Raw genomic sequence first — 27606 nt, forward strand, 5'->3', positions numbered from 1 at the left:
GCCCCTTAGTGCAGCCCGACTCAGCCTGCTGAGGTCCACCTCCTCCCAAGCCTCTGCCACTGGGCCGCCCAGCACACCCACCACAGCTCGCTTCTATACCACTTTTTTGGTTTAAGTTGATTAATGTTGGAAATTAGGAGAAGCAATTTATAGTACGCATAATGTTTCATGGCTTTGTTAGAGCTAGAACGTGCATATATATGTGTATATGTATATATATAAAGTTAGTTCAGTGGTTATAATGGCACCTCTTGTAGGGCTAAAAGCTGATTGCCACAGTATTTAAACTTAGAATTTTTATCTTTTCAAAAAAACCCAGTCCACTTTTGGTCTCACATGCTAATTCACCATCACTTAGTAAACTGCATAAACCGTGTACGTCTCTTTCCATTCAGATGTCTGTTCTCTCGTCTGGTTGTAAAAGGATCACGTTCGGTGTGCTGATGGTGGAGTTAGGTCTTGTGGAGGAGAAAGCTTAGCCCGTCGCATTTTCAGTTGTCTGGAAACGCCTCCTGCCTCTGAAGTGTTTTGGAGGTGGGAATCAGTGACTTGAAGGAGTGTGTTTTGTCTTTGGGGACCTCCCCCTGTAGTTTTCCAAACTGGGGAGCTTTGGAATTTCTTGAGTGTTGAATACAGCTGAGTGCATGGCACTCTCTGTCCCCTTTTGCTCCTTCCGGTGGCTCAGGGGAGTCGGCCTTCACTTTCCCCTCTGGCCTGAGGTGGCCTGGGCTGGGAAGTGGCTGCAGCTCACTCGTTGTTCCCCAAACTCTCTCACTGTGATTTGCTCTGTATTACACTTTTTACTTGAGATGCAGCGCTTGTGGATTCACTGAGTGAAGACGCCTTCTCCGGGCTGGCCTCTCCGTCAGTGCCTGCCTGCAGAAGTCCCTCCCGAGGTGCGGCGTCCGTTGATGCTGCCATTGAGTCCGTGCAGGGAGGCCCTTCCAGCACTGCAGTCCTCTTCCTGCTCCTGTTCTGTAACTGTCATTTCACACAAGTCGCATAAATGCGATCAGACAGTGTGTGACCTTTCAGGGCTGGTGTCTTTCACTGGGTGTAATTAAGGCTCATTAGTTCTTGGTTAAAACAGATTTTTGCTGTTGTCACTGAGTGCTTTGGCCTTGCGTTCTTAAAATACCAGTAACACCAGGGATGTGGTGGGCAAGGTGGGCAGGATTTAAATAGTGAGGACAATGAGAGAATCCTGAAATGTGCATAAAACATAGACCAATGGTCAGAAGGTCTTGGGTAAGTTGTGATAATATGATCTTTGGGACATTCCTCTCTGTATTTCTTTTCTCTGCATTTTTCTTTGGTAGTAATGAAAGTGGTAAAGCTAGCCTTAGCTGTTGTGATCCCTTGTTTGAAAAAATTGCCCCGTCTCCCATCTAGATAAGTCTACTGAGTGCACAGTGATGCCCGATCCACGGGGTGTGTGTGTGGGGGGGGCGGGGGGTGTCCTGAAACTGCAGCTACTACCCGAGCTCTGTGTGCTGCGCTTCTCCCTATGCATGCACGCATAATTTATAAATGAGGCCCATTAAGAGGCTAACAGTGATAACTAATAGAACAGGTACAGAATCACCAGCGTCACTGTTCTTGTATTCTGTGGCCATTATTAAGTAAAGTAAGGGGATTTTTCATTCTTTTTTTGTGGTGTTGGGAATTGAACCCAGGGCCTTGTCATTGAGCTACATCCTCAGCCCCTTTTAAATTTTGAGGCAGGGACTCACTGAGTTGCCCAGGTGGGACCTGCACTTGCCATCCTCCTGCTCAGCCTTCCTGAGTGCTGGGATTATAGGGATGCTCCGCCAAGCCTGGCTAAAAAAACCTTTCTTGAACATAAGCATTTTGGTACTGCAGCAGTGGATCTGATAACCGGAGAGGCTGCTAAGTGATGAACAGGCAAGTTACAGTGTGGATGTGCTAGACAAAAGGGTGATTCACGTGGTCAGTTAGTGATCAGAGTTAACATCGCCAGTCATGCAACATGTGAACATCATGTGTCTTCTTGTCTTAGTTACTTTTCTTGTTGCTGAGACAAAACCCCCCAAAGTTAAAGGAGGACAGGTGTATTTGGCTCACAGTTTGGAGAGGTTTCAGTGCATAATTGGCTGGCTGCAAGGCAGAGTGGCACTGCAGAGGAGAAACAGTCCACGGCAGGGTAGAAGGAAGCAAAGCAACAAGGGAGGACCACAGCTCTTTCTAGCCCTTAAATCTTATCCAGACTACCTAGGGCAGGCAGCACTCACACCCTTAATCCTGGGGCCTTCGATCCTCCACTGCACCATGAATCCCAGCATCATACACTCTAGATCCAGCCACCTCTGAGAAGCCCCATGTATGAGGCTTTGGGGGACAGCTCGGTGCAAGCTGTAACATTCCTGATAGGATACACTGTGAAGGAGACATCGCTCTCTCTTTTTTAAAAAAAATTGTATTTTGTGGTGCAGTGGATCCAATCCTGAGCATTGTGCCAGTTAGATAAGCCCTACCACTGAGCTACACCTCCGGTCTAGTATTATTGCTTTAAAATATATACTGTGGGGGCCAGGGATTTAGCTCAGTGGTTTTGCTGCCTGCTGCACAAGTGCAAGGACCCGAGTTCAATCCCCGGTACCAAAAAAAATATATATATATATGTATATATATACACACACACACATACACACACACACTGTGTGAGTAGACAAAACATCAGACTCATACTTGATGCAGAATAAGTACCCTAAGTGTTGAGGGTATGAAAGATGGGGAAATGCTGAGGAACTGACACAGATAGGAGGCGACAGAGGAAGTGTGGTAGCCAGATAAAGTGAGAGATGATGGACCAGAAAGAAAAATTATTACAACTGTACGAGAAATTTGACTATGTAGATAGTTTTATTATGCTTATTTTAAATGTCAAACTATGGGAGTAGGGTGGGTGACACAGGATATTTGAACTATTTTTAATCACTTTGAAAGACTGAACTTATTTCAAAGTTAAAAGTGAAAAAAGGAAACATTCTTTTCTTTTTTCTCCTCTGGAGTACTTATCAAACCCAGGGCTTTTGCACTGAGCTACACTTGCAGCCCTTTTTTATTTTTTATTTTGAGACAGGGTCTTTCTAAGTATTTAAGTTGGCTAGGCTAGGTTTGAACTTGAAATCCTCCTGCCTCAGCCTCATGGAGAGCTGGTGTGTTCCACCATGTTCAGCTGGAAGCACAGCTTTAGGAGCTGTTTTGTGCCCCTGGAAAGGGGCTACTAAATTAATATTTTTGAAAAAATCCTTTTCTTGATTAATGGTTGATGTTTTAATCTTAATGAAGACCCTAGTACCTCTTAGCTAAATATTTTGTACACATTGGACTATTAGTGAAATGGTTGAGGCAGTGTGTTAATTGAAGAAAATTTAAAACGAATACACATACATAAGGTTAGCTTTGTTTTATACAGTTTTTATAAAAAAGATGGATAAAAATTTACCAACAGTAGATACATTACCAAACTCATAATGTTGTGAAGATTAAATACATTGGTGTAGGTCACAGCATTTAGGCTTAATACTTGGGCTTGGGGTTCACAAACTTCTTTCAGACATACGGTGTACCCAGGGACCTAAAAATTCTTATGCCCAGATATGAACTTCCAGACCTAACTGTCACCTGAGATGAAGTTGGAATGGGTGAGGATTCCTGTGTGTGCGCCGTTCTGCCTGGTATGGCTTAACTCCACATCACAGCTGCGGAACCTCATGAGGCAGCACGGTGCAGGCCTCCTTCCCCCTGACATCGTTTACGGAGAGATGGACTTGCATCTCTGATCGCAACTGTGTTCACAGAAGAGTTACTTTGAGTGTGTGCTGTTTCCTAGTGTAAGTAAGTGGCATCATCCTGGGCTGTGCAGTCACATGCATTTCGTTCATGGAGTTGGGCCAGGTACTGAGCCTCAGTGGAATCAGGCTTTGGGCGTCTTAGACTGTAACATTGCATGACACGCGGGCCACTGACAGGCAAGCATGTCAAAGTCCCGTGTGCCTGATGTCCTCTCTTCTTTAAGAAAGGACGTGTGCTGTTAGACTAATAGGAAGGGGACACGCTTGGAGCACACATGGTTGGCTTCATTTTGTCCGCTCTGTTCTTGGAGACAGATCGATAAGTTTCACCACTGATATGTGGTAACGTTACCAAACTTGTAAGGTTGCTCAGATTACATAAATCAGTGTGTGTGAAAGCATTCACGGTAGTCTCTGGTGTGCAGTGGTTCAGAAGTACTTGATACTTAGTGCTCGGCTGTCTCCTCATAGGCAACGTTTGAGCATTCGTGGTCCTAGGGTTACTTCACCAGGGTGACGCCTCAGTTGATGAGAGAGACCCGACTCCGGGCAGGGGCTCCCCTGAAGGCAGGCTGTGCAGGCTGGGCTACTGCACACCACTGTGCTCCACTTAGCGGGAGATTTCAGTCTTCAGAGTCACGGGGCTCAAGCAGGGAAGGGGGAGGAGTTTGAAAATCATTTTCTGCTAAGTAAGAGATTTTTGAAAATGTTTTTAATTTTGAGAGAAAGTGCTCTTCTACGTCCTTGTTTTTGGCCAGAGCTGGGTGTCATGGCTACTCTTGGCCGCAGAGGAGGCTGGGAATGTGTTCTCTTTTAAGCTTCCACAGTAGAGCACGGAGGAGGAGAGAGATGAAGATTAATGGGTGCTGGGGCTGGCAGCATTTGTCCCTTCACTTTGCGTAGGAAATAGATGGTTGTGATACGCTTATGCAGTGGTTCTCAGCAGACTCCTGGGAGACCCCTGTCGAATTATAGAGCTACATTACCATAGCTACAGTCAGGGGATCATGTTTTCACCCTCTTAGGTACACTGTTGGACTTTAGCCTCTCTCTCTTTTTTTTTACTGAGATGGTCTCGTTATGGAGTTGATGCTGGCCTTGAACTCACTGTGTAACCCAAGCTGGCCTCGAACTCACAGTAATCCTCCTGTCTCAGCCTTCCAAGTGCTGGGATTACAGACATGAACCACCATGCCTGGCTGGACTTTAGTCTCTTTAAACACAGGGATAAAAGTATTAGTAGGTGAGCATTATGTGTAAACGTTTATTTATAAAATATTGCATGGTACCCGGATGAGTCCTATGGTATCTGTTCTAAACATCTTATCTATTGATTTAAAATTTTATGTGCTTGAGATATTTTCTTAATCGGTTGCTTTTGTTTCAATATATTTTATTTTAAAAATTCCAGCAGTTTCACTTCATTCTGATATTTCTACTTGTATTTACATGAATACTTTGTCATTTTTCTACTATATTAAGGTTTCAACTTAATATTCCTTTCAAAAGCTGAATCAGTACTTTTAACAAATTATATTTACGTATAACGTATATGTAAAAAGAAAGCTGTCTAAATAGAGCCTTCTGTACTCTATTGAATTCATACATTATAAAGTTTTATCTTTAAGAGAAATGGCTTCGTTTTGAATGTTACAGAAGACTAGCTTTGCTACTGAACATTTAAGTAGGTACTGTTTGTCCTGAAAGCAGTTGATGTTTAGCTGTGGGGTTTTTCTGATAGCATACAAAATGTATGGAATTAAACTGGTCTTAATACTGTGTAGTAGGGCCCCTTAAACAATTTGCTATCAGAAGCTGATGGCTAGACATGTTATTGCAGAGCAGGGCCTATCTGTTGTCTTTCAAATACTGTTTGCAGGCTGGTCCTCGTGGTGGTGGGAGGTGGCTGTAATTCCAGCACTCTGGGAGGCAGAGGCAGGAGGATCACAGGTTCGAGCCCAGCCTGGGCAGTTTGGTGACTAAGTGAGACCCTGTCTGCAAATAGAAAGGGCTGGGAATGGAGCTCAGGGCCAAGGCCCTGGGTTCACCTCCCATACTGCCACCCAATGTGACCATTTTAATAGGTATGACTATTTTTAATTGTAGAATGATTTACATGCAAATACATTGAAGTAGGGGGTAGTGTCAGAGTTAGATTATGCTATAGTGAAATCTTGCTTTGCGTGTTGATTTATGTGTAAAACTTGGGAAAAAGTAAGCTGTTATTAAATTTATTGTAGGTAATTTTTTTATTTTACAAATTTTTAGTGAGAGGCAACCATTTAACATTTACTTCATTGTCTTCTGCCTTTAATCTCTGTTATATTTTTGATTTTGACATTTAACCATTCTTCCTCGTGGAAGAAAACATAGGTAGAGTATACCCTGTCCAAGAAAGTTGGTCATGTTTTGAATTTGAGATTCTTTTGGATTTTGGAATATGTGCACATACATAATGAAATTTGGTGGCCATGGGGCCTAGGGTTAAACGTGGAGTTCATTTGATGTTTCATACACACCGTATACACATAGCCAGCAGGTAATTTCGTATAGTATTTTAAGTAATTTTGTGAATGAACCAAAATTTCATTCTGTGGAACTCCCAACAATTTTGCTTTTTTTTTTTGACAGGATCTCACTGTGTAACCCTGGCTGACCTCAAAATTGTCACCCTCCTGCTTCAGCCTCCCATGTAGCTGGGATTAATGGTGCGTGCCACAATGCCCGGCTCAAAATTGTGTTTGGGTTGTGAAGCATGCAGATTCGGAGTTTCTTTTCAGAGACGCTCACTTTGAACTGCGACTTCTGGAGATGTGGAGAGCTGAAACTGCAGGACCCTGGCTGCCTTCCGAGTCTGGGTGCCGCGTCAGGACCGGTTCTGGGGTGGGGAGGAACTGCACGCTCACCTGGCTCTGGCTCCAGGTTCTCATTTTGCCTCACAGACCTATGGGTGGCCCCAGAGGCAGGGCTTCGGGGAGGCCTGGAGACCTGGGGTCCCAGCCATCCCGCTTTATTGCTAGTACAAAAAGAGGCTTACCAATAAAAATTTTTTTCTATAAAAATATTTTGAAAATTTCTGATCTAGTGTGGAGACCTGAGCACAGGAAATAAATACCAGGGGCGGATAAGTGAATTTCTGTATGTCCCAGGGCGGAGCTGGGAAACCACTGGAAATGGAACCCTCTGGTCCATGGGGCAGCCGACTGGCCCGGGCGTCCGCGGCGAGGCTCCCCGCACTCAGCCCTGCGCTGGTCTGCGCGTCGCCGAGCTCCTTTCACGCGCTGCGCGTGTGCGTGGCCGGCCCAGCCCAGGCACCGACGGGGCTGCAGTGCGGGGACGCGCGGCCCGTGGCGAGCGGGGCCTCGCTTGGTCGGTGTGGGTGCGGAGCGGGGCGGCCGCTGGAGGCGCAGTGGGAGCAAGTGCCCTGCCTGCCTTGTAGCCAGGGCCCGAGCCTAGGTGTGCGCTTCTCAGTAGGGTGTGCCTTGGGCGCGGCTGCTCTCTGAGCGCGGGGCTGGACAGTCACCTCCTGCCGGCCTGCGCCTGACCGCAGGGCGAGGGGTCCGCGTGACGGAGCGCCCCGGACGCGGAGACGCCTGCCCACCACACTGCTGTCTCCGCGGGGGGGGTTGTCCCCGGTTCCGTGCAGTGTGAAGGGAGCGCTGGGAAGCGGTGGGTCAGGGTCGGCTCGCCCCAGCCTGCACACCTGAGAGCTGTAGGAGCCCTTGCCTCACGCTCTTTCTTTTCTTTTCCCCTTTTCCTTTCCCTTTTTTTCTCAAGGCAAGAGTCTGCACTTAGCCAGGCCTGTGCCACCATGCTGGTACGTCAGCATTTTCAGTTCTTTCTCTTAAGGCAAAGTAACTCGGAAGAAATTTTGTAGGTTTTTTGTTTGTTGGCTCTGTAGAAAACAAATTTGTTGCCTTAGAAACAAACACTACTGTAGGCAGATTAAGGTGGTCTCTCCGATAATATAGGAAATGAAAACACGGATTTTCAATTGCATTCATCCACCACTTTTGTTTTCTACTTTTGTTTTGCCTTTATAGGTTTGTCAATAATTACCGTAAAAGTTTGGGAAGCATTTAAACTGAGTGTGTACAAAGTTACCTACTCAGTGTGGTAAGTCTCCAGTCTTTGCAAGGTTGTGGTTACTTTTTGTGATGGGAGGTCTCTCCTGTTAGAAGCGCCAATCCCTTCCCACTTTGATGTACTCTACAAAAGTTACCTTGTTGCTCTCTCGGCTGGTGCGGAGAGGTGTGAGGGCTCTGCCTTGCTGATGTCTCTGCCGCCTCGTGACACCTACGATGCGGTTTTTCTAAGTATGGTCCTCATATCTGTAGGTTGGTTGTAGGAGGCCAAGGTAAGTAAATAGGAAACCTGTCAGAGGGTCGGCGGAGGGTGGGTGTGTGGCTCCCAGGTGCGACTTGCCTGGCGCTGGCCGTCCTGTGTGATCACAGAGAGGGCTAGCTGCAGCTCGTTTCTCTCTTTAGAAGCAGCAGGCACACAGCTCTCTGGTCTCAGTTGTTTTTTCTTCCTAAATACAACGAAAGGACTCCTAAATATACTTTGAGTAGCCGGCAGACATCCCTGGTGATGCTTTCATACATGTTCTGAGGGGAGAAGTTTTATTTCCACAAATAGCACTGTTAATACAGCTTTATAAAGTATCTTTTAAAGATACTAGGATAATGTATAGTTTTCATTATTCATCTACCAGTCTTCACCCAGTGTGGTATCTCTAAATCGTAGAATTTTGCTCAGAGGAAGGACATCATTTGGTCTAGGCTGTTGCCTTCAGCTTTGTAGCCTTTCTTCTTTCGTTCTGGTATTGGGGATCAAGCCACAGAGTGCTCTTACCACAAAACTGTATTGTTTATTTTGAGACAGGGCTCCTAAATTGGCCAGGTGGGACTTGAACGTGTGATCCTCCTGCTTCAGCCTCCCTCAGTGCTGGGATTATAGCCATGCACCACTGTACTGGGCTAGCTTCTAACCTGATTTTCTTGAAATTTTGTCTAGGTTTTCTAGAAATCTAAAGTTAAAGAAGAGGGTATCTTTTTTGGCCTGCATTATTTTTTATTCTTGCATGCTTGGAGTACATAATGATTACATTTATTGTGGGGAGTTGGTATGTGTACTTAAAGCATATTAATTCTTTTTAGAATCTCATTCCCTTCCCCTCTCCTCCTTCCCCCTCCATCTAAAGGAGAGGTTTAAAATTCTTTTTATGAAAAATAAAACAAAATGCCATAATCAAAAAATAAGAGAATAACAATAGTTATTACATTGTGTGTCGTTATCTTCAGAGTAGTTACTCATTACAGGGCATAAGCCAAAAGGATTCTTATAAAAAAGAAATGGATAATACAGATCTCTTCAGTGAACTGAGATAAACTGGTAGTATAAAGGAAACCAATTAGCATATATATATTGAAATTTTTTAAAATATTGAAATATTTTTAAAAGAATGGAACTTGGGGTGGGGGATTTAGCTCAGTGGCACTGAGCCTGCCTCGGAAGTGCAAGGCCCTGAGTTCGATCTCTGGTATCAGTAAAAAAAAAAAAAGAATAGAATTTATAGTGTGGGAAAGTAGTTGAACGTCTTCCTATTTAGCTGTCTTCTATTTTGTTCTCTGTGTTTCTCATATGAGAGAAACCATGAAGTATTTGAGCTTGTGTGTCTGACTTTTTTCACTTAACCTTATGTTCTCAGGTGGCATCTATTTACCTACGAATGTCTCAGGTTTATCTTTCTTTATGGCAGCGTAGTACTCCATTGTGTATAAATACCACATTTTCTAAAGGAGAGGTTTAATATAGTTTTTTCTCTTGAATTTGGTTTTCATTATTAAAATAAACAGACATTTACAAATTCTTTTTTTTTCTCCTGGTGTTGGGATTGAACTTGAAGCCAGGACCTTTGCACCAAGCTACGTCTCCAGCCCTTTTTAATTAAAAAAAAAAAAAAATTTGTAGTCAGGGTTTCGTAAGATGCTAAATTGCCCAGGCTGGGCTTGCATTTGTGATCCTTCAGCCTTAGCCTCCTGGAGTGCTGGGATTATAGGTGTGCACTACTGCTTCTGGTACAACTATGAATTCTTAAAAACCCATCTGATATACCAGGCCCAGTACCTGACATATCCTAGGTCCTCTGCTCAATAATTCAACATTGTGTTGTGCTCAGAAATCCCCTAAGTCAAATATTTTATTGCCACTTTATCTTATTTGAAATGATTGTAGCCATATCATTTAAAGCTTGGAATTGGATTCAGAGGTAAAACTGTTTATCTTTATTAAGTTGTTTACATTTCCCTATCTCGTACCCAAACAGACCTGTCTGAGTCACAGTCTCTCTGTGCCACACCGTGCCCTGGAGTTGTCTCCGGCAGCTGTTACTTGTCGACCGCAGAGAGCCTGTGTGCAACCGGCAGTGTAGTCTGTACGCCTGGGGCAGCGACTCACGCCAGCGACGTGGGGCCGGGCCCTCTGAGGTGGGGAGTGGGAGCCCTCGGCTGAGCTGAGCTCCAGCGCTGTTTGTCCTGTGCCCTGAAAGACACCGCTGTGTCAGCCGCGGTTGGGAGAATGCGGAGGAGGAGCTGTTCCAGGGTGCTGTCCAGCACTCAGCCTGTCCTGTGAAGTGTTCTTGGGGTTTGCTTCTCCAGCCACTTCCCTGCAGAGGAGTAGCCAGTTTACCCTCTGCTCTGCCAGTTCAGTCACTTAGGAACCATAGTTCATGAGTGTAGTCTTCTGGAAAGGGCTGAAAACTGTAAACCTTTCCCCTGCATATTATATAGTATTTTGTGCATTTTTCCCCTTTTTTTGGGGGGGGAAGACAGTAAATGTTAAACATATTGAATTGATTTTCAGGAAAGAAGCACCTACCTTAAAAGGGGTTGAAACAAAATCGTGTGGGAGTGGGGAAGAAAAAAACAACCCAGGGCATATCCTATACATCTTCGAGAGCAATTCATCATTCTCATTAAGGTGGGAAGAGTTTTTAGAGGAAATAAGGGCCGGGATGTAGCTCAGTGTTTCCGCCACCTGCCTTGCAAGTGCACGGTCCTGAGTTCGATCCCCAGTACCAAAAAAAGTCTTTTTAGTTTTGTTTTTAATAGGTTAAATGATTTTGCTTATAAAGTGTCACCTATCTTATTGAGGATTTTAAGAAAAGCTTGCTCCCTTGCCATTGTCTGATTGAGAAGGTTCTAAGAGCTTCTGGTGTGCTGACTGTGAGAATGACTATTAAAATGTCAGGGCCCATGCACCCTCTTCCCCTCTGCTTTTAGGCTACATCCTAATTTCCATTTCCCCCTCAGTGGATTATAGGGTCAAGACTGCAAGAAGAAAAGTGTGTCAGAGGCAAACTCCCAGAGCCCATTTCTTGGTGTCAAGCCTGCCCGTTCACGTGCAGGGCAGTTGTCGACAGCTGTGCTTGTAATCACAAAGAACAGGAAGCTGGCCTTCTCTTCTGTGTGAACTGCTGCCTGCTCAGATTGATTTTCGTAAGGGGTAACTGGAGTTTGTAGCTTTTCTTTCCAAGTTCAGTTCTACAGATTTCAGGTCTTAACCACGAGCACTCTGTAATTTCTTCCCTTTTATCTGTGCTAGTAACTCCATTTAATGCTGTTCTCCTTCCTCGCCTGTCGTAAGGCTTTCTTCTTCTTTTTTATTTTACTTTTTGAAACAGTGTGTAGTGATGTAATTTAGGCTGGCCATGAACTCCCTGTGTAGCCCAGGCTGCCTCAGCCTCCCAAGTGCTGAGATTGCTGACCCACATCACCATGCTCAGCCTGTTCTGGTAACTCTTTCATGGACTAGTGTAAACGTTGCTTCTCACAGGAAGCTTTTTCTGGGCATGCGACCAAGAGGTTGAATTTTCTTTATGGGATCTTACTGCTTTTAGTTTGACATCTCTTTAAGTCATGTGTCCCTTGGTAATAATTTCATGATTATTAGGTGTACACATCTTCTTTCCCTTTTCAAACTGCAGATTTTTCCGAAGGTAAAACTGTGTTGTTGACATGTGTATCTTCATGGCTTATTATAGTTTCTTAGCATTTTGGAAATATTTAAACATGTGAATTGTGTTAGAGATTGTCATAATAGTAGAATAAGCAATACTGAGGGGTTCAGCATAGTTGGCTACATTTAAAAAATTTTAACTCCAGAGAGTTGTTGTTATTGTTTGCAGTGCTGTTTGCAGGCCGCGGCCCAGTGCATGCTGGACAGGCAGGCGCTCACCACCGCCACACACCTCTGACCCTTCCCCCTGGTTTGAAGGTGCTGTCGCCGAGGCTTGTGATTATCTTACGGCCAAGTCACAGTTGTTCTTGACTGGTCAGGAGGTAGTGATTCAGATTGCATTCAGCCATCGTGACCGAATTACTCTGCCCGAGTTTGCAGTTACAGTCTTAGACTGTATTTAGGTATATATGTTTGCATCCAGTGAATGCTGAACTTCTCTAAGTTAGGAGATCAGCAGATACATTGAATGATATATTCACTCTCGTGAGATTCTGCGACCAAAACAATTGAGAGTCATAATACCTTTAATTTCTCTTTTACATCAGTTTCACTGTAATAGTTCATTTTGGAGTCTACATGTAGTGAGGAAAAGTAGCTGGTAAAGAGAGACTCGTGTTCTATCCCATACTCTCAGTATGATCCTTGCAGTTTTCATCGGGTCTTAGTTTTCTCATTGCAAAATGGGACACGAAGTTGTATCTATTGTTAGGGTAGTTTTGAGGCTTAAATGGGCATAACCCATGAGAAAGTCCTAATGTAAGGCCTTACTATCAACAACATAATAAAAATATGAGTGCCAGTAAAACTGGTAACTTATAATAGGCTAAGATCCTTGTAATATTTGCCTGGTGGTATTTACAGAAGAAATGCCTCTTTTGACGTGTATAATCAGGAAATCCATATCTTAAAATTATTTGGTTGTCCAGGTTAATACTTATCTTAATCATTTCAGAAGCACAGGCTTCATATTGAGTTTTAAAATGAGCTTTCATATAAGACATTTTCAGACTTCTGAGAACTGTTGTGTAAAAACTATCCACCAGTGTATCTCTAATAATTTTGATCGTTATATTCTAGTAAAGAAGCCGAACCCAAAGTTCCTCACTTTGAAAAGCAGCAGAGTCTTTCCATATGTGTAACATCTATGGGGTTCTGGTTTAAGAGAATAAACATTTTGATTACTAAAATCTGTCACTGTTCTGCATTTAAATTTGAGCTTAGACACGTGGGTAGAAACCTACATAGAAAATGGGAGAGCAGTAAGAATATGAGAGAGGAATTTCAGGGCTGTGTGTTGAAGAATTTCAAAAGGAGCTTGAATTGCTGTAACTTTTCCCCAGTGGAAGCACAACAGTCTGAGTACTTACATTCTGCTGTAGTTACGAAGAGCTGCTTGTGGGTGTAGTTCTTTAGAAAGTACCACAGTGGCTATAGTGGGCAGCCTGTCTGCGCAGTGCTCACTCTTGCAGTCGGGTCGTGCATTGTCACCTCACGTTTGGGGAGCAGGGTGTGGAAAAGCAGTTGGCACTCCTGTGCCTGTTCCGTGCCAGGTAGCTGGCTGTGTGTTTGCTCATGGCCCACGTTATGCAGTCTTCACTTGCGCTGGCGAGGTGGGAGGTGCTGTCTCCACATCCCAGCTGCTGAGGGACGTTGACTGTCTTTTCAGAGTCCCTCCTCTTAACTCCACTTTGTGTGCTGTGAGATTGGGAGTAAGTGTCTCCTGCTGTTAATGAACACTTTTACAGTGAAGTTGTGGTTTGCTTAGGATGTTTTTCTGTATTTAAGATGCTCTACCAGGTTGCTGTTACTTTGGAGATGAGCTTCAGGACTAAAGTCTAATTTTATTAAAATTAAAAAATTTAAAACTATTACAGTTAATATACAGTAGGACTGGGAGTTCTGCTTTTAAATTAGATCTAGACTTAGCAAATAGATTGCTGTCGATAAATGTTAGCTGTTATTTTAACTAGGGCTTTTTTTTTTTTTTTTTGGTACTGGGGATCAAACTTGGGACCTTGTGCTTTCGAGGCAGGTGTTGGAACCACTAAGCTAAATCCCTGGCCCTTAACTAGACCTTTCTAGCAGCCTGTTTTACTCTCCAGTTTTATCTGAGGCAGTAGTTTCATATGACTTTGTTTCTGATGGTAACAGGGACTTAAACCCAGGGCCTTTGCACTGAGCTGTATCCTCAGCCTCCCCTCTCCTTTTCTTTTCTTTGGTACCGGGGATTGAACTCGGGTCCTTGGGCTTTCACAGCAGGCGGTGAAACCTCCGAGCTAAATCCCTGGCCCTCCCCTCCCCTCCCCTTTTTGATACCAGGAATTGAACTCAGGGCCTCACGCTTGCCAGACAGGTGCTGTACTGCTGAGCTACATCCCTGGCCCCATCAGCTCTTTTTTTTAATTTTTAATTTTTTAATTTTGAGACACGGTCTTGCCTGTAGGAACCAGCCTACAAGCTCAATCCTGGCCAAGGGGTGACGAAGATGAAAAATAAAGAGACGCAGAAACAAGGTAAAACCTGGGGGGCAGGGGGCTCATGTCTCCCTTCGACCTGGAGCCCAAGTGACTGGCGCCCCTTGGCTTTATTCATGCAGACCCGGGCACGAGCAGTTAGAGTCCACAGGACTCACCTGTCTCCCGCCCTCCACGGCACTTCTCTGGGTAAACAGCTCAACCTCGGGTGTTTCTGCTTCTCCCCGCAGTGTGTCAGCACACTCGCGTGCCCTCTCTCTCCTTAGTGCTCACCGAGGAGGCCAGTTAGGCCTTATTCTTCCCACTGATCTCCACACTGGCCTAGTTGCCCAGGCTGGGCTCAAACTTGTTATTTTCCTGCCTCAGCCTCCTGAGCTGCTGGAATTATAGGTATGAGCCCTAGCTCCCCTCAAATGATGGTTTTAATACTATCAGATTTATTATTTGCTAATTTTCTCAGTTGACTACCATGTTAAGGACTTAAGTGTATTTTCTTGGTGATTGCTGATCAGTTACGATTGGTATCTTGACCCCCGCCCCAATCAGTGGTGTGTTAGGATTTTGTCAGTTGGAGAAGGTTTAAGTGGTAAGTGCACTTGAGCTCTTTGGGCTGTGGGGACCTTGGGCTTGATCGAGGCCTTGCTGGTTGGTCTGGACTTGGGAAACTGAGTGGTTTTTCTCGGAAGTAGCACAGCTCGCATCTGCTGCTTTGTCAGAAACACAGAGCTGGCATCTCTTATTTATGGAGTTGCAGCATGGAATTGCTTAGCTAATACTTGGCTTTTTGGTGTGGGGACATAGAGGAAAAGCACGGGGCTGGCAGTCTTCTGCCTGGGAGGATCCAGGTGCACACGTGGGCCATAGCTCAGGGCCCTGATTGAGGGGCCACAGGGTGCCTGGCATTGTGCTTTCCTAATTGTTGCCATGAGGATAATCACTTAGGTTTTATGTGAATTTTGTGTCTGACCACACACTATTCAAGAGGGACTAGTTGGATTAGAATTTGACAGAATTGAGAGGCATTTACTCATGTACATACACTAATAATTCCTAAGCTCATATCCTGCGTAGAAATACTATTTATCTGAAGTTATGTAGCTCGACACCATTCTATGATTGTGTCTCGGTCTCATCTAGAGAATGAGAAACAGTTCACCCCTAGGCTTTGGAATGTGGTGCTTCCAGGGCCCTGCGTGCTCCTGAAATCCCACGGTAACCTGCCTGGAAGTCTGTTAGTGTCTAAGTGATGTCTCCCTGTGCTTCAGCTGCAAGGACATGCGACTGTGTCTGCAGCAAGTGATCCCAGCTGTTTCTCTGGCTCTTCCAAGATGTGGAAAGTGCCGGCTTCCTTTAGGGAAGGGAGACAACCTTGCGGGGAAGAAAGGGACCCAAAGCTTCTTGGCTCGTTTTCTCATGTCGGTGCCCCCCCCCCAAATTGTAAGTTTTCCTTCTAAACCGTTCTTTGTTCATGATTTCTTCCTCTTCATTTTCTTTTTTTTTTTCCTTTGGTACTGGGGATTGAACTCAGAACCTTGTGCTTTCAAGGCAGGCATGGTGCCGCTGAGCTAAACCCCTGGCCCCATTTTCTTCCATTTTTGTGGGGTGCTAGATCAGAATGAAAGGTTAAGTAGCTACTGCAGTCTCTTACGTGGATTGCTCATTTTCTTGTAATCTCAAGGTAACTCATGTGGTGAGTGCCCGAGATCATACACTTTCTGTTTCTGGGATGTCTTCAGCGTTATAAAAAATGCTTATACCTTGTACATACTTAAGCTGTATGTTTTTTAAGTTGATATTTTAAATATTATATATTTAGTTTTGTTTTTTCATGATTCACACACCAAAAAATACGGAAAGGTACATGGTGGAGTCTTATTTCCTCCTCTGGCCATACCCACTTAATTCCTGGTCCCCTAATGCTGGTGGGTGATTTTAAGGCTTGATAAGGGCTTGATTATTCTTTAAGAGATTTAAAAGTATTCATAGACCTATATGAAATAGTTTCTTTTGCTCAAAATTATATCTGCATGATTTATTTATGTGTGACCCTTATTTAACATGCCGATCTTTCTAGATCAGTGTGTGAAGAGCTCCCTTGTTTAGGTGTGTGTATCGCTTCTTGGCCTTTTTGGCTAAGATCAAGTGTTCAGGTGTGCATGCGTGTGTCTAACTCTTACAGGTTATTTAAGGTGCTACCATGAATATCCCTCACTTATGTCTCCTGGTGTATTTCTGCTTGGGCCATAGGGATTTACATTTCTAGTTTTGCTCCTTACTGTATCCGCAGTTTATAGTACTACCAGCATTGTGTTAGGACATTTCTTCTTTTATAATATTAAGCTGAATACAGTTTTTTTTAGAAGTTAGATATAATTTTTATATGGTGAGATTCAGCTTTTTTTTTTTTGCAATGCTGGGGATTGAACCTAGGGCCTCGTGAATGGCAGGCATGTGTACCACCTCGGAGCCACCTCCTCAGCTCTGTCTGTCTTTTTAGTGTGAAATTCTGAGTTTCCGCGCAGAGTCACGGGACAGCTATGAGTACTGTCAGAGAGTTCTCCATTGCCCAGGAAAATTTCCTCGTCCCCTCTGTAGCCAACCCTTTCTGCTCAGCACTGTCTCTCCCAAGCACTGATCTGCTCCTCTTGCTACAGCTTTGCTGTGGTAAGGCTGACAAGTACCTGGAATCATACAGTGTATAGTCTTCTCTGTAGGTCAGTTTTCATAAGAGGAGTAATTGTGAGATATAGCCAGGCTGTTGCTTGTATTAATAGTTTATTTCTTTTTATTGGTTACTAGTAGTTGTTCATGGTGTGGATGAACTGAAACTTGTTTATTTTTTCTCTGGCTGATGATGTTTGGATTGCTTCTAGTTTTTGCCAGTTAGGTGTGAAGTGGCCATAAACATTCACCTATATGTTTTTGCATTGATATATGCTTTTATTTTTCTTGATAAAGACCTAAGTGTTGGGTTGGTAGCATATAGAGTGGATATATCTTTAACTGTGTGAGAAACTTGCAAACGCTTTTCCTAAGTGGTTGTATTATATTGTATTTTCTTCATCAATGTACAGAAATGCAAGTTGTTTTGCATTTTAGTTAGCACTTGGATTTTATTTTTAAGACATCTAAGGTATTTAATGGTACCTGGTTGTGTTTTTATTGAGATGTAATCCACAGACATAAAATTCACCCACCCTTAAATATGTAATTAGTGGTGTTTAGTATGCTCACAGACATGCACAGCGAAGAACATTTTCATCACTGCAGAAAGAAAATCCCTGCACCCTTTGAGCAGTTCATTCTTTTTATGGGCAAATAATACTTCACTACATTTTGGTCCACTGCATTTTGCTTAGCTGTTCTTCAGTTGATGTACACTTGGTTTGTTTCCACTTTTTAGCAATTACGAATAGTATAGTTATAAACATTACGTTCAGGTTTATATTTTCTTAATGATTAAGATAATTGATCAGTGTGTGGAGGGCCATCCATGGCTCAGGGGTAGTGTGCTTGGAAACAGCCCAATTGCCCATCAACTGGAGACTGGATAAAGAAAATGTGTGTGTGTGTGTGTGTTTTAAATGGAGTACTACTCAGCCATAAAGAATGAGAAACTAGAGACATGTATAGCTAAATGGATGCACATTGAGGCCATGATTCTTAAGTGAAATAAATAGGACACACGTGTAAATACCGAATAGTTTCTCTGGTGTGAGAAACTGAAAATGTAAATGAGGATCAAAATATGCAATAGATAATGTGAAATAGGAAGAAAAGGGGCAAAGGGAAAAGGGGAGGAGGAGGGGGAAAGGAATAAATACGAGAAAAGGAAAAAGTGGAAACAAAGTCTTTGTAAATAGGGAGGGGTGGAGGGGTTGAAGGGAGGACAGAGGAATGGGGAAAAAAATAAGAACCAAGGTACACCATGTAAAGCTACAAGATCCCAATGATGAATATCAGCATATTATATACTAAAGTGTACCAGTAAACTTAGTGAATAAAAAAAAAGACAAGTAGTGACTAGAACCTTTTCATAGACTTATCTTCCATTTATACCTCTCTTTGGCAAATATGTTTTAAAATGTTTTGGTCTCCTTTTAACTTCCTTTTTGCGATAAATTCAGATTTACAGAAAAGTTGCCAGGATAAGTGCAGAGTTTCCGTATGCCTGTCACGTCTGTTAACACTTAGGGCACATCTGTCAAAAGAAAGAAATGGACATGGGAGCACTACTGTTAACACTGAACTGCAGACCTCATTTGACTTTGGTAGTTTTCCACTAATGTCTTACCACTTTAGAACTGAATCCAAGCTACTATGCTGCATTTAGTATTTTTAAAAATCAGGTTGTTTTTCTTGAGTTGTGAGGGTTCTTCATATATTCTGGGTGTATGTCTTTTATTAGTTTGAATGGCACTTTTAAACTTGGCAGTTCTGAGGGACGGGGATTTAGCTCAGTGCTGCCCGCTTTGCAAGCGCAAGGTCCCGGGTTCGGTCCCCGGTACCAAAAAACCAAATAAACTAAAAACTTGGCAGTTCTGCAAAATAATTTTTATTTGCAGCAGAATCATTACTCATTCTAATGTTCTGGTTAAATTACAAATTTACTTATTTTAAATTTTGATTTAATTTACATAACATTGCAAGTTTGTACCTTTTTGAGTATAAAATCAATGGATTGTGTTCTAAAAACTGTTAAAGATTATATTTTTCTGGGCCCGGGATTTAGCTCAGTGCTTCCGTCGCCTGCTTTGCAAGCGCAAGGTCCTGAGTTTGATTCCCGGTACCAAAAAACTCCCCCAAACCCAAAAAGATTATATTTTTCTCAGATTCCACCATAGGTTTTGTGGTGAGCTCCCGGGAAGCGTTGCTGGCGCTGAGGGACCTCGCGTGGAGCGACTGAGTTTGCTGAGCGTGCGCGTGCGCGTGCGCAGCAGGCAAACAGCAGCCCCCGAACCAGAACACTTGGGTATTAAAGCAGATTAGAAAATTACAGAGACTATTTTTGCCTTTTACAGTGAACGTCACTGCCAGAATACTTTGCCATAGCTGATCGCAGTAAATACTCGGCACTTGTCTGGAAATGAAGTTACTCGGTGCACTGCGCGCCTGTGGGAAGCTCCCCGGAGAGTCCTGCCCTGAGGACTCGGGCAGGCTGGCGCCCCTGCGGAGCGTCTGGGAAGGCGTGGGCCTGCAAGGAGAGGCAGAGCCCGAGGGGAGCGCTGGGCTGCCTGGCAGGGACGGGTTGGGCACGGCGCTGGATTCAGAGCGTGTGGGCAGTGGCATGCTACCCCAGAAGAGCACTTCTGGAAGGTCAGGCACAGGGGTGGAGCTGGGAATGCAGTTTTGGGATAGGTGGGGCCGGGGATACTCACTGCGACCCAGGGAGGACTCGCTCGCGAGTGAGCAGCAGTCTGGGTGCTGGCCTAGCGGTCTCCCTCACCAGAGGCCTGGTCTTCTCCAACTGCGGGAGGGCCTGTCCCCAGTGACTGAAGGGCGAATTTCAGCACTGTGCTCCAAGCTGTATTTCACTCCAGCAGCTTTCGGTATTTGGAGGGTATATTTCTCTCAAGTGAATTACTTACTGTAAGTAATTAATTCTTCATATCCTAAGAAAATTTGATGATCGTGCCTAAGCAGTGGAAGTCTGTAGACATGAAGGAGGAGAGCTCTTCTCAGGGGCCCTGGTCTCCGCGGAGACTCCTTTGGGTGAGCCCGGCGCCTTCCCCTGCCCGTGTGTGGGGCGGTGGGGAGTGTGACAGTAAGTCCCCCAGTGTTGCTCCATGTAAGTGGCCTCGAGTCCTTGTCCTACTGTCCTGTCCTCTTGGCCCCACCCAGCCCTAATTACCCCTCGAGGTCCTTAGCTCCAAATTTAATTACTTGAGGGGTTAGGCTTCAGATGCACAGGAACTTTGGGTAACAGCAATGGACAGTACTTACACGGTGGCCCTTTTAGGGGAGTAGTACTGGCGATTGAACCCAGGGCCTTTGCCTGAGGTACACCCCCAGGCCCTGGCCCCCTTTAATTTTTTTATTTTGAGCCAGAGTCTTGCAAAGTTGTCCAGTTTGGGCTCAAACTCAAAATCCTCCTGCCTCAGCTTCCCGGAGTGCTGGGATTACAGGTGTGTGCCACCACACCTGGCCCGTGATAACAGTGGCATCTTTAAATATTGAAGTTGTTTTGCATTTTCCTTGTGGGTGAAAGAGAACAAAGAGCACCCCTTTTTAGGTGTTAGGCCTGAGACATAATTCTAGGAAAGGGAAGTGAGTTTGTGAAAAATAAATGGAAATAAACTATAAAGATTTAAAATTTACCAGGAAGGGCAGTTTGTATTTCTGCGATGACTGCATTGTAGAGTATTAAAAAAATACATGTTGCCTGCTGCGCAAGTGCAAGGACCCGAGTTTGATCCCTGGTACCAAAAGAAAAAAATATATGTAACTTATACCTATAATCACAAAAAGTAATAATAATTTAAAAAAATTTTTTCTTTACCCAGATAGAATTGTTTTAATGAATTAAGAAATTGTTCATTTGTGATTAGCAGTCACCTAATGTGGTGGTGTCTTAAACTCTTAAGTAGGGTAGATGTGCCCACATAGAGATTTAATTGCATTATTAATTTGCCGAGCATCTTCATGTATAATCGACTTCAGCACACACGGAATCACTAGTTAGTGTAGTGTTATGAGTACGGCTTAATTTTACCGCAATAAGGTAGCCTGATCCATCCCATAGAAGCTTTCTCTGGGGAGAGAGCTGACTGGGAGCCATCTCCACAGAGATTATACCGCTGTCTGCTTTATGCCACCCTGTACTGCTGAAAGGAGCTTGGGTCTGGGCTGGGTGGGAATCTGCCTGCGTGCATGTCTGCCCACCCACACGTCTCACACACACACACACACACACACGGAGTACACATGCACACAACACCCGAAAGTGCTGCCACAAAGCATGCCCTTTCTGATAGGCCGTAAGGAATAGAGTTCACATTGTGGTGTCTCCGGGTGTCTAGCTGAAGTCACAGATACTGATGCTGCCAGTTTGGCTGTGGGTATCTCTGACACACTGAGTGCAGTCTCCCGCAGCTTTTGACTCCAGGCTGGGCAGGGAGGCACTGGAGTAGTTTCCTGCCTTAGGGTGTGGGCCAGCCTTGTCAGAATCCCACCTGGGCAGCCTCTGATTTGGTTAGATTCTGCTGCACCGATGAGTGTGAAGCGATCTCTCTTGTGGGTTAACTGAGTGACTATTTGGGAAGCAGGAAGGCTCGTGTGAAGGAGCAGAATTTCAGCTTTGGAGATTTTTTTTTATGATGAAGACAAAATTTTTTTTTTTTATGATGAAGACAAAATTTTGCCGTTGTATTTTGACTTTGGGTGAGTGAAAGGATTAGGAGATGAAGTGTGATAACCTCAAGGCATGCTTGTCTCAGTCAGTTTGCATCCCTCCCTCCCTGGAACACAAAGCCTTCTCTGAGACTGAACCACGACAGCAGGATGAGAGTCCTAGCCATACAGTCCTGTGTTAGTCTTAGATTAGGTTAGATTAGACTGGGAGAATACCCATTTAATTACCATGTGAAGGGAATTGCAGCCTGGCAGTGAATCGAAATAGGTGGGCAGGTTTCCTGTGACACGGCGTCTCGGGCACTCTGGTGCCTCTGCTAAGTTGGCTCAGTGACGTTTTAGTGACAGGCAACTCTGTCACGAGCCGCTGTGAAGAGGCCTAGGAAGCGCCCGCCGAATACTCTGTGGTGCTCCAGGGGTCTGTGGACACCCCTGTGTGTGTGGCGCCAGGTGCTGAGGGCCCTGGGATCCCCAGAGGAATAGGGTGCAGTCAGGTAGCTGGGCCCAGTGTGGGAGGGCACTGCCCGCAGGGCTCACGGGCAGCATGGAGGGAGATGGGCTCGTGTGGAAAGGGCGAGTGCTCCATTCCTCCAGCCGCAGCTCAGGATATAACTGTGTCGCGCTCAGTCTTTGAAGAAGAGCTTCCTGCCCAGTGCAAAACACAGTTAAAGCTTTGTTAATAAAAGAAGATTCTAGCTGTCTTCTGCAATGTTTCCTTTACTGGCAAAAACACACGGAATACTTTTAATATTTTTCTTTAAAGGTTACTTTGGTACTTTTAAATCCTGAAATTATCACAGGGATATGAAGCTAAAAATTAATGTCTTTGTAGTAGATAAGAATTGTTAAAAGGTTTCCCTTATTAGCAATTGGACAGTGAACAAAGCAGGCAGTTTTTGTTAGACGTTAAAAAAACTTTGCATCCTGTTGATTAAATAGAAAATACCTCACTGGATGCTTGTGCTAAAAATAAATTCCTTCAGGTTTTTGGTTTTGTTTGAATAGGGGTGGAGTCATTGAACAGGAAGAAAGAAATCCAGTAAACAGGAATTGGCACTAAGATAGTTTCTGAAAGGGAAATGGGGACTCTTGGAATTGCAGCTCCTAACGTGTCACGGTTATGAGTCCCTCTGTAAGAATGCTGGACTTAGTGAGTGAGCGCCTGTGGTCTTCACTGATTGTCTGTGGATGATAAATTGTCTTTACTAGATTAAAGGTTTGAAAGCTAATGTAGTTGTTTGTATTTCACCCATTCATTGTCATGTCTAGCTCAAATGCTCTCAATACTTTACATTGGCAGGGGATAGTTTTTCATTGTAGATAGAGTTTTAGTATAGTTTCAGTGATTTTAATATAGCCATATGTTTTTACACCTACATATATGTAGATTCAAAAAAAATTGGCAAAATGCCAGGTGTAATGTTAAAAAAGCACTCCCTGGTAAATAAAGCTAGTTACACATCAAACAAATCTGAACTTATGTTTCTGTTTTCAAAACAATTATTGGAAGATACATATTAATTCCAGTAGTATTACTATTTCTTAAAATAGTTTTGGGTTGTCCTTTTTGTAATTGACAGGCTTTTTGGTAATTGACAGTTTTAGGTGCTGAAAGTCCAGATTTGCTGCAGCCAGGCAGAGGAGAGGGGATAAATGGCACTGCCCAGCAGGTGAGGGCAGAATGCTCGCAGGTCACTTAGCACATGGGGCCTGGGAGGAGAGCCTACCACAGATAGTGCCGCCCTAGTGCCTGCGAGAAGGCCTGAGAAGTGTCGATATGGAATCTGTCTCAAAAACACTGCCTGTGTATAAATATCTACATGAAATTATCAGCAACACAAACTAGAATGTAAGTGTTAAAACAGTGTAAGAAAAGAAAGTCTCCCTTTGGTGTACGCCCCATTCCAAAGTCTGTAATGACTTTATGTTTGAGGAAAAAACTATCAGGAGCATATGTAGCTATCTTTTATTAATTTAAATAAGTGGAGTCAGTCTGTATCCACGGCTCTTGCCTTTTAAGTATTTCTGTGACCTGATTCGGGGGCCGGCCTCAGTCTGACAGGAACACCAGCTCCCATGAGCGAGCGCAGCCTCCCTGTCCTCGCCGCCATCGGTGTGGCAGGCGGGCGGGTGGGCGGGCGCTGGGCGTCCCGGCTGCCTCACCCTTGCAGGCGGTGCTGTGTGTTACGGATGCTTCTGTAAGTCAGATGCTGGGTCGTAGGGTCAGGGAGAGAGAGGCTGAGAGTGTTCTGACGCTGCCGTATTGTCAGATGGCTCCTGGAAAAGGCTGTGATAGCGTCTGTTTCTACCAACCGTGTATAAGAGTCGTTGCGGCAATGGATTTTCATTAAAATTTTATTTGGCCAACCTGAGAAGTGAGAAGTTGTGTCCCAGTGTTCTGATAGCATGTTCAGGGTTCTGAGTGAGGTTGAACATCTTTTCCTGTGTTTACTGGCCAGTATTAAAGAGAATTTTGACCAGCCTGACTTTATTTCAGTTAGAAACCCCTAGTGTGCAGTGGGCCCACGGGCCCAGGAGCCCAGGTCCTGTGTGTGTGTCGCTGTCAGCAGGGGCGTGGCGTGCGTCTCTCACGCTACCTGTGTGGGCTGCTAGCGATGCTTAGTTACTTTCTACAGAGAACACCCTCCATAGCAATCTTAAAATGACTTAGCTTGGGGCCTGGAATTTAGCTCAGTGGCTCTGCTGCCTGCTCTGCAAGCACAAGGACCTGAGTTTGATCCCTGGTACCCCCCCAAAAATTACTTAACTTGGGTATTTGGGGTTTTTTTCTTTCTTTTTTTTGGGAGACAGGGTTTTGCTATGTAGCCCAGGCTGGCCTTGAACTCACGGCAGTCCTCCTGCCTCAGCCTCCCCAGGGCTGGGATTACAGACATGCGTCTCTCCACCAGGCCGGGTATTTGTTTTTATTTGACTTCAAAAGTAAAAAAAGATACCTCAGTGCCATTTGGAACATTAAAAGTCATGGTGATATGTTGCTTTAGTTTTCCCTTTTTGGTGCAGTCAGAAGTTTATGGATTTTCTAACTTGGACAAGTGAAGAACTTTTTTTATATGTAATAAATTTCATTTGATTTCTGACAAAACCAGTGAGCAGTTTGTTTGGAGTATTTGAAGATAAATTATGGGATGGAAAAGCCCACTGGTACATTGGCCAGTCAGTGGGACCAGATGATCAAACATTTCAGCTCCGTGTGTACGTTTCATGAGTCAGTTTCACACAACAGCTGCTGTGGGGGAGGGTGGTTTACCAGAATACTTCTCCGTTTATTTAAAAAAAGAAATGCATTTGGGAACGAAGGGGTAAAATTTATTAGTAATAGATAAAAAGATCATTTGAAACAAACTCTATAAAAAACCATTTTGTTCTCAGTGTCTTATAGAAAGCAGTGATCGATTTTAAAAATCTCATGGCTTATCGGTAGCAGCACCTAATAGGAAGTGCTCATTGAATCGGAGGCTAAGGAGGCAGAGGCAGGAGGATCGCCATAAGCTTGAGGCCAGCCTGGGTGCACGGTGGGTTCAAGGCCAGCCTGAACTACACAGTGAGGCCCTGTCTCAGAAAAAACCACGAAACAAAACAACAAATACAAAATGCCCTTGTTCTGAGTGCCAGCCCCTTGCCAGGCTCTGGGCTGTGTTGTGGAGAGGATGCACCCTTCCCTGGAGAAGAGGTTCTGGGCTGCTGCCCCGAGATGGGGCCGGTTGGGTGGCCCTCAGCAGAGCTGGCGCTGCGGTCCTGGGATCCTAGTGGAGCTCGGGGTGGAACCTTCTCGCTGAGCTGTGTCCCCAGCCTTCCAAAGTTTTTGAGACAGGTGGGGCTGGAACTTGTGACCCTCCTGAGCGAGCCTCCCATAGCTCCGGGATTGAAGACTGTGGAAGACACTAAAAATACCCCTGGGGTACTTTTCAGTGACTAAGGAGCTGCTTCTTTCTTCGACTGGTACTCATTTTCTCTAATTTTGCTGATGAAAAGTGTTGGCATTTGCTCTACTCTTCGTTTAGATCTTTTGTGTTGCTTTGGTGCTGGCAATGGAACCCAGGGCCCAGAAAATGCCAGAGAGGAGGTCAGCCCCTGATTCAGCCCCCAGTCTTCCCTCAGGTCCCAGAGATCTGAGACACCCACACCCCATGAAACCCGGGAAGACGAGGAGGAGGGTATAACAAAACGTGTGTGCAGTGTCTGTTTCCTCAGCCATAAGGTGTCCTCTCGGAGAGTATATTTTCTAGCACAGAATTGCCCCATGATCACTAAAGAGGATTTTGCACTGTCTGATTCAGTCGTGCATTTTGGCAGCGAGGTTGAATCAGGTATTCTTTTCCTAACCAGCTGCAGGGATACATGTTCAGCTCTGAAGAGCGAGCAGGTTCAGGGTTGCACGGTTGCTGTAAAGTTGGTATTTGCTGCTCAGTGAGTTGATTGGAGATGTGCTTCTGTTGTCTTTTCGAAAGGCACGGTTCGCTGGAGAAGTGTTTTAACTGACTTTAAACAAATGCCTCCCATTTTGATTGTGTTGCCACGGCAACCTGTGCATACGTTTTTAAATGTGGCACCTTCCAGTAGGAGACAGGAATGAGGCGTGGATCTGGCATGGCAGTGCAGTGCAGAGGTTCAGTCTGCCCAGGAGCCCTGGGGCAGTTAAGGACCCATTTCCTCCCTTCAGCTATACCCACCCATGGTTAAAAGATGGGTAGGTTTCCTGCCAGTCCTGTTTCAGTCTTTGCTCTGTACTTGTGTCCACAGACCGTGGCTTTGTGTTGCTAACCTCCCTTAGGATGCTGCCTCCATCTTGCCATCCCTCCTTGGAATCGTGTCTCTGCACGTCGCTGTGTGTATCTGGTTCACGTAGTTTCGTTAGTGGCTCTAGCTTCTTGGGGATGCATGTTTAGATAAGGATTCTCACAGTCAGTATTAACTCTTCAGTGTCACTTGTTGTCTGTTCCAAGTTGTAGAGAATAGGAAATCAATAAGTACTTGTTTGATTTTATTTTGGGATAACTGAAGCTAGGTTGTAAATTACCAAGTTATACTTAATCTTTGTTCTCTCATTTCTTTCAGATTTGTCTGTTTGATTCATTATTTAAAAAACAATTGTTTTAGATACCCTTTCTCATTTCTTTCCTTCACATTGAATATTCTCTAGGTTGAACACCTAGTGAATCTGTGATACATATTACTCATGTGTTTGTAGCCAGTTTGTACCAGGATGTTCTTGGTTATCTTTTCAAGATACACTTTTCCAGTTGGGCACGATGGTTCATGCCTGCAGTCCTGGCACTCGGAGGCTGAGGCAAGAGGGTTGCAACTTTGAGGGCAGCCTGGGCAGCTTGGTCTGTCTCAGAATAAAAAATAAAAAAGGGCTGGAAGTGTAGCTCAGTGGGAAGGCCCTGGATTCAATCCCCAGCCCTGGGGGGAAGAGAGATTTTTCAGAAGATTGCAAATTACTGTCCCATTACTGTTGCAGGAAGCTGCTTGTAACATCTTTGGTGGGCCTGGGCTTTATGAGACAGCGCAGCTATAACTATTGAAATACGTTAATCAACTCAGCTGGGGCTTAGCTTATTATACAACTTGGTCTTTTTTTTGTGTGTGTGTACTGGGGGTTGAACTCGGGACCTTGTGTTTGCGGGGCAGGTGCTGGAACCACTGAGCTAAATCCCTGGCCCCTGGTTTCTTATTTTTTATTTCCCTATTTCAGTAATACTGTTTGGGAAGTAGTGTGGAGGGTTAAGTTTCCACAACACTAGTGTCAGAATAAGGTTATGTCAGTGCTGTATGGTAGAATAGAATACAAGGCATGCAGGTGTTTTTATGTTTTCTAAGACCCACCAAAAAAGTTAAAAATGAAGTATTATAATTTCAGTATGTAATCTGTGTGAAAACCTACTGAGACATTTTATATTGTTCTTTTCATACCAAGTCTC

The 27606-nt window shown here is 44.4% G+C and overlaps 1 protein-coding gene across 2 annotated transcripts in view; it reads left to right on the forward strand.

Moving 5' to 3' along the window:
- The window catches only part of Rapgef2 (Rap guanine nucleotide exchange factor 2), a 216976-nt gene that overhangs the window by 6338 nt on the left and 183032 nt on the right, over positions 1 to 27606 (forward strand). The window contains exon 2 of one of the 2 annotated variants that reach the window (XM_087200331.1): positions 6450 to 6526. The exons of the other annotated variant lie outside the window; for it this stretch is intronic. Within the exon in view, the coding sequence (XP_087056457.1) occupies positions 6524 to 6526 (3 nt within the window). The 5' untranslated portion in view covers positions 6450 to 6523. The remainder of the gene's footprint in view (positions 1 to 6449; positions 6527 to 27606) is intronic. 2 annotated transcript variants of the gene reach the window in all.

Source organism: Heterocephalus glaber, unplaced genomic scaffold, assembly GCF_053883595.1.
Source record: "Heterocephalus glaber isolate CG9 unplaced genomic scaffold, H.glaber_assembly_v1.0 deba00001737, whole genome shotgun sequence".
Taxonomy (NCBI): Eukaryota; Metazoa; Chordata; class Mammalia; order Rodentia; family Bathyergidae; genus Heterocephalus; species Heterocephalus glaber.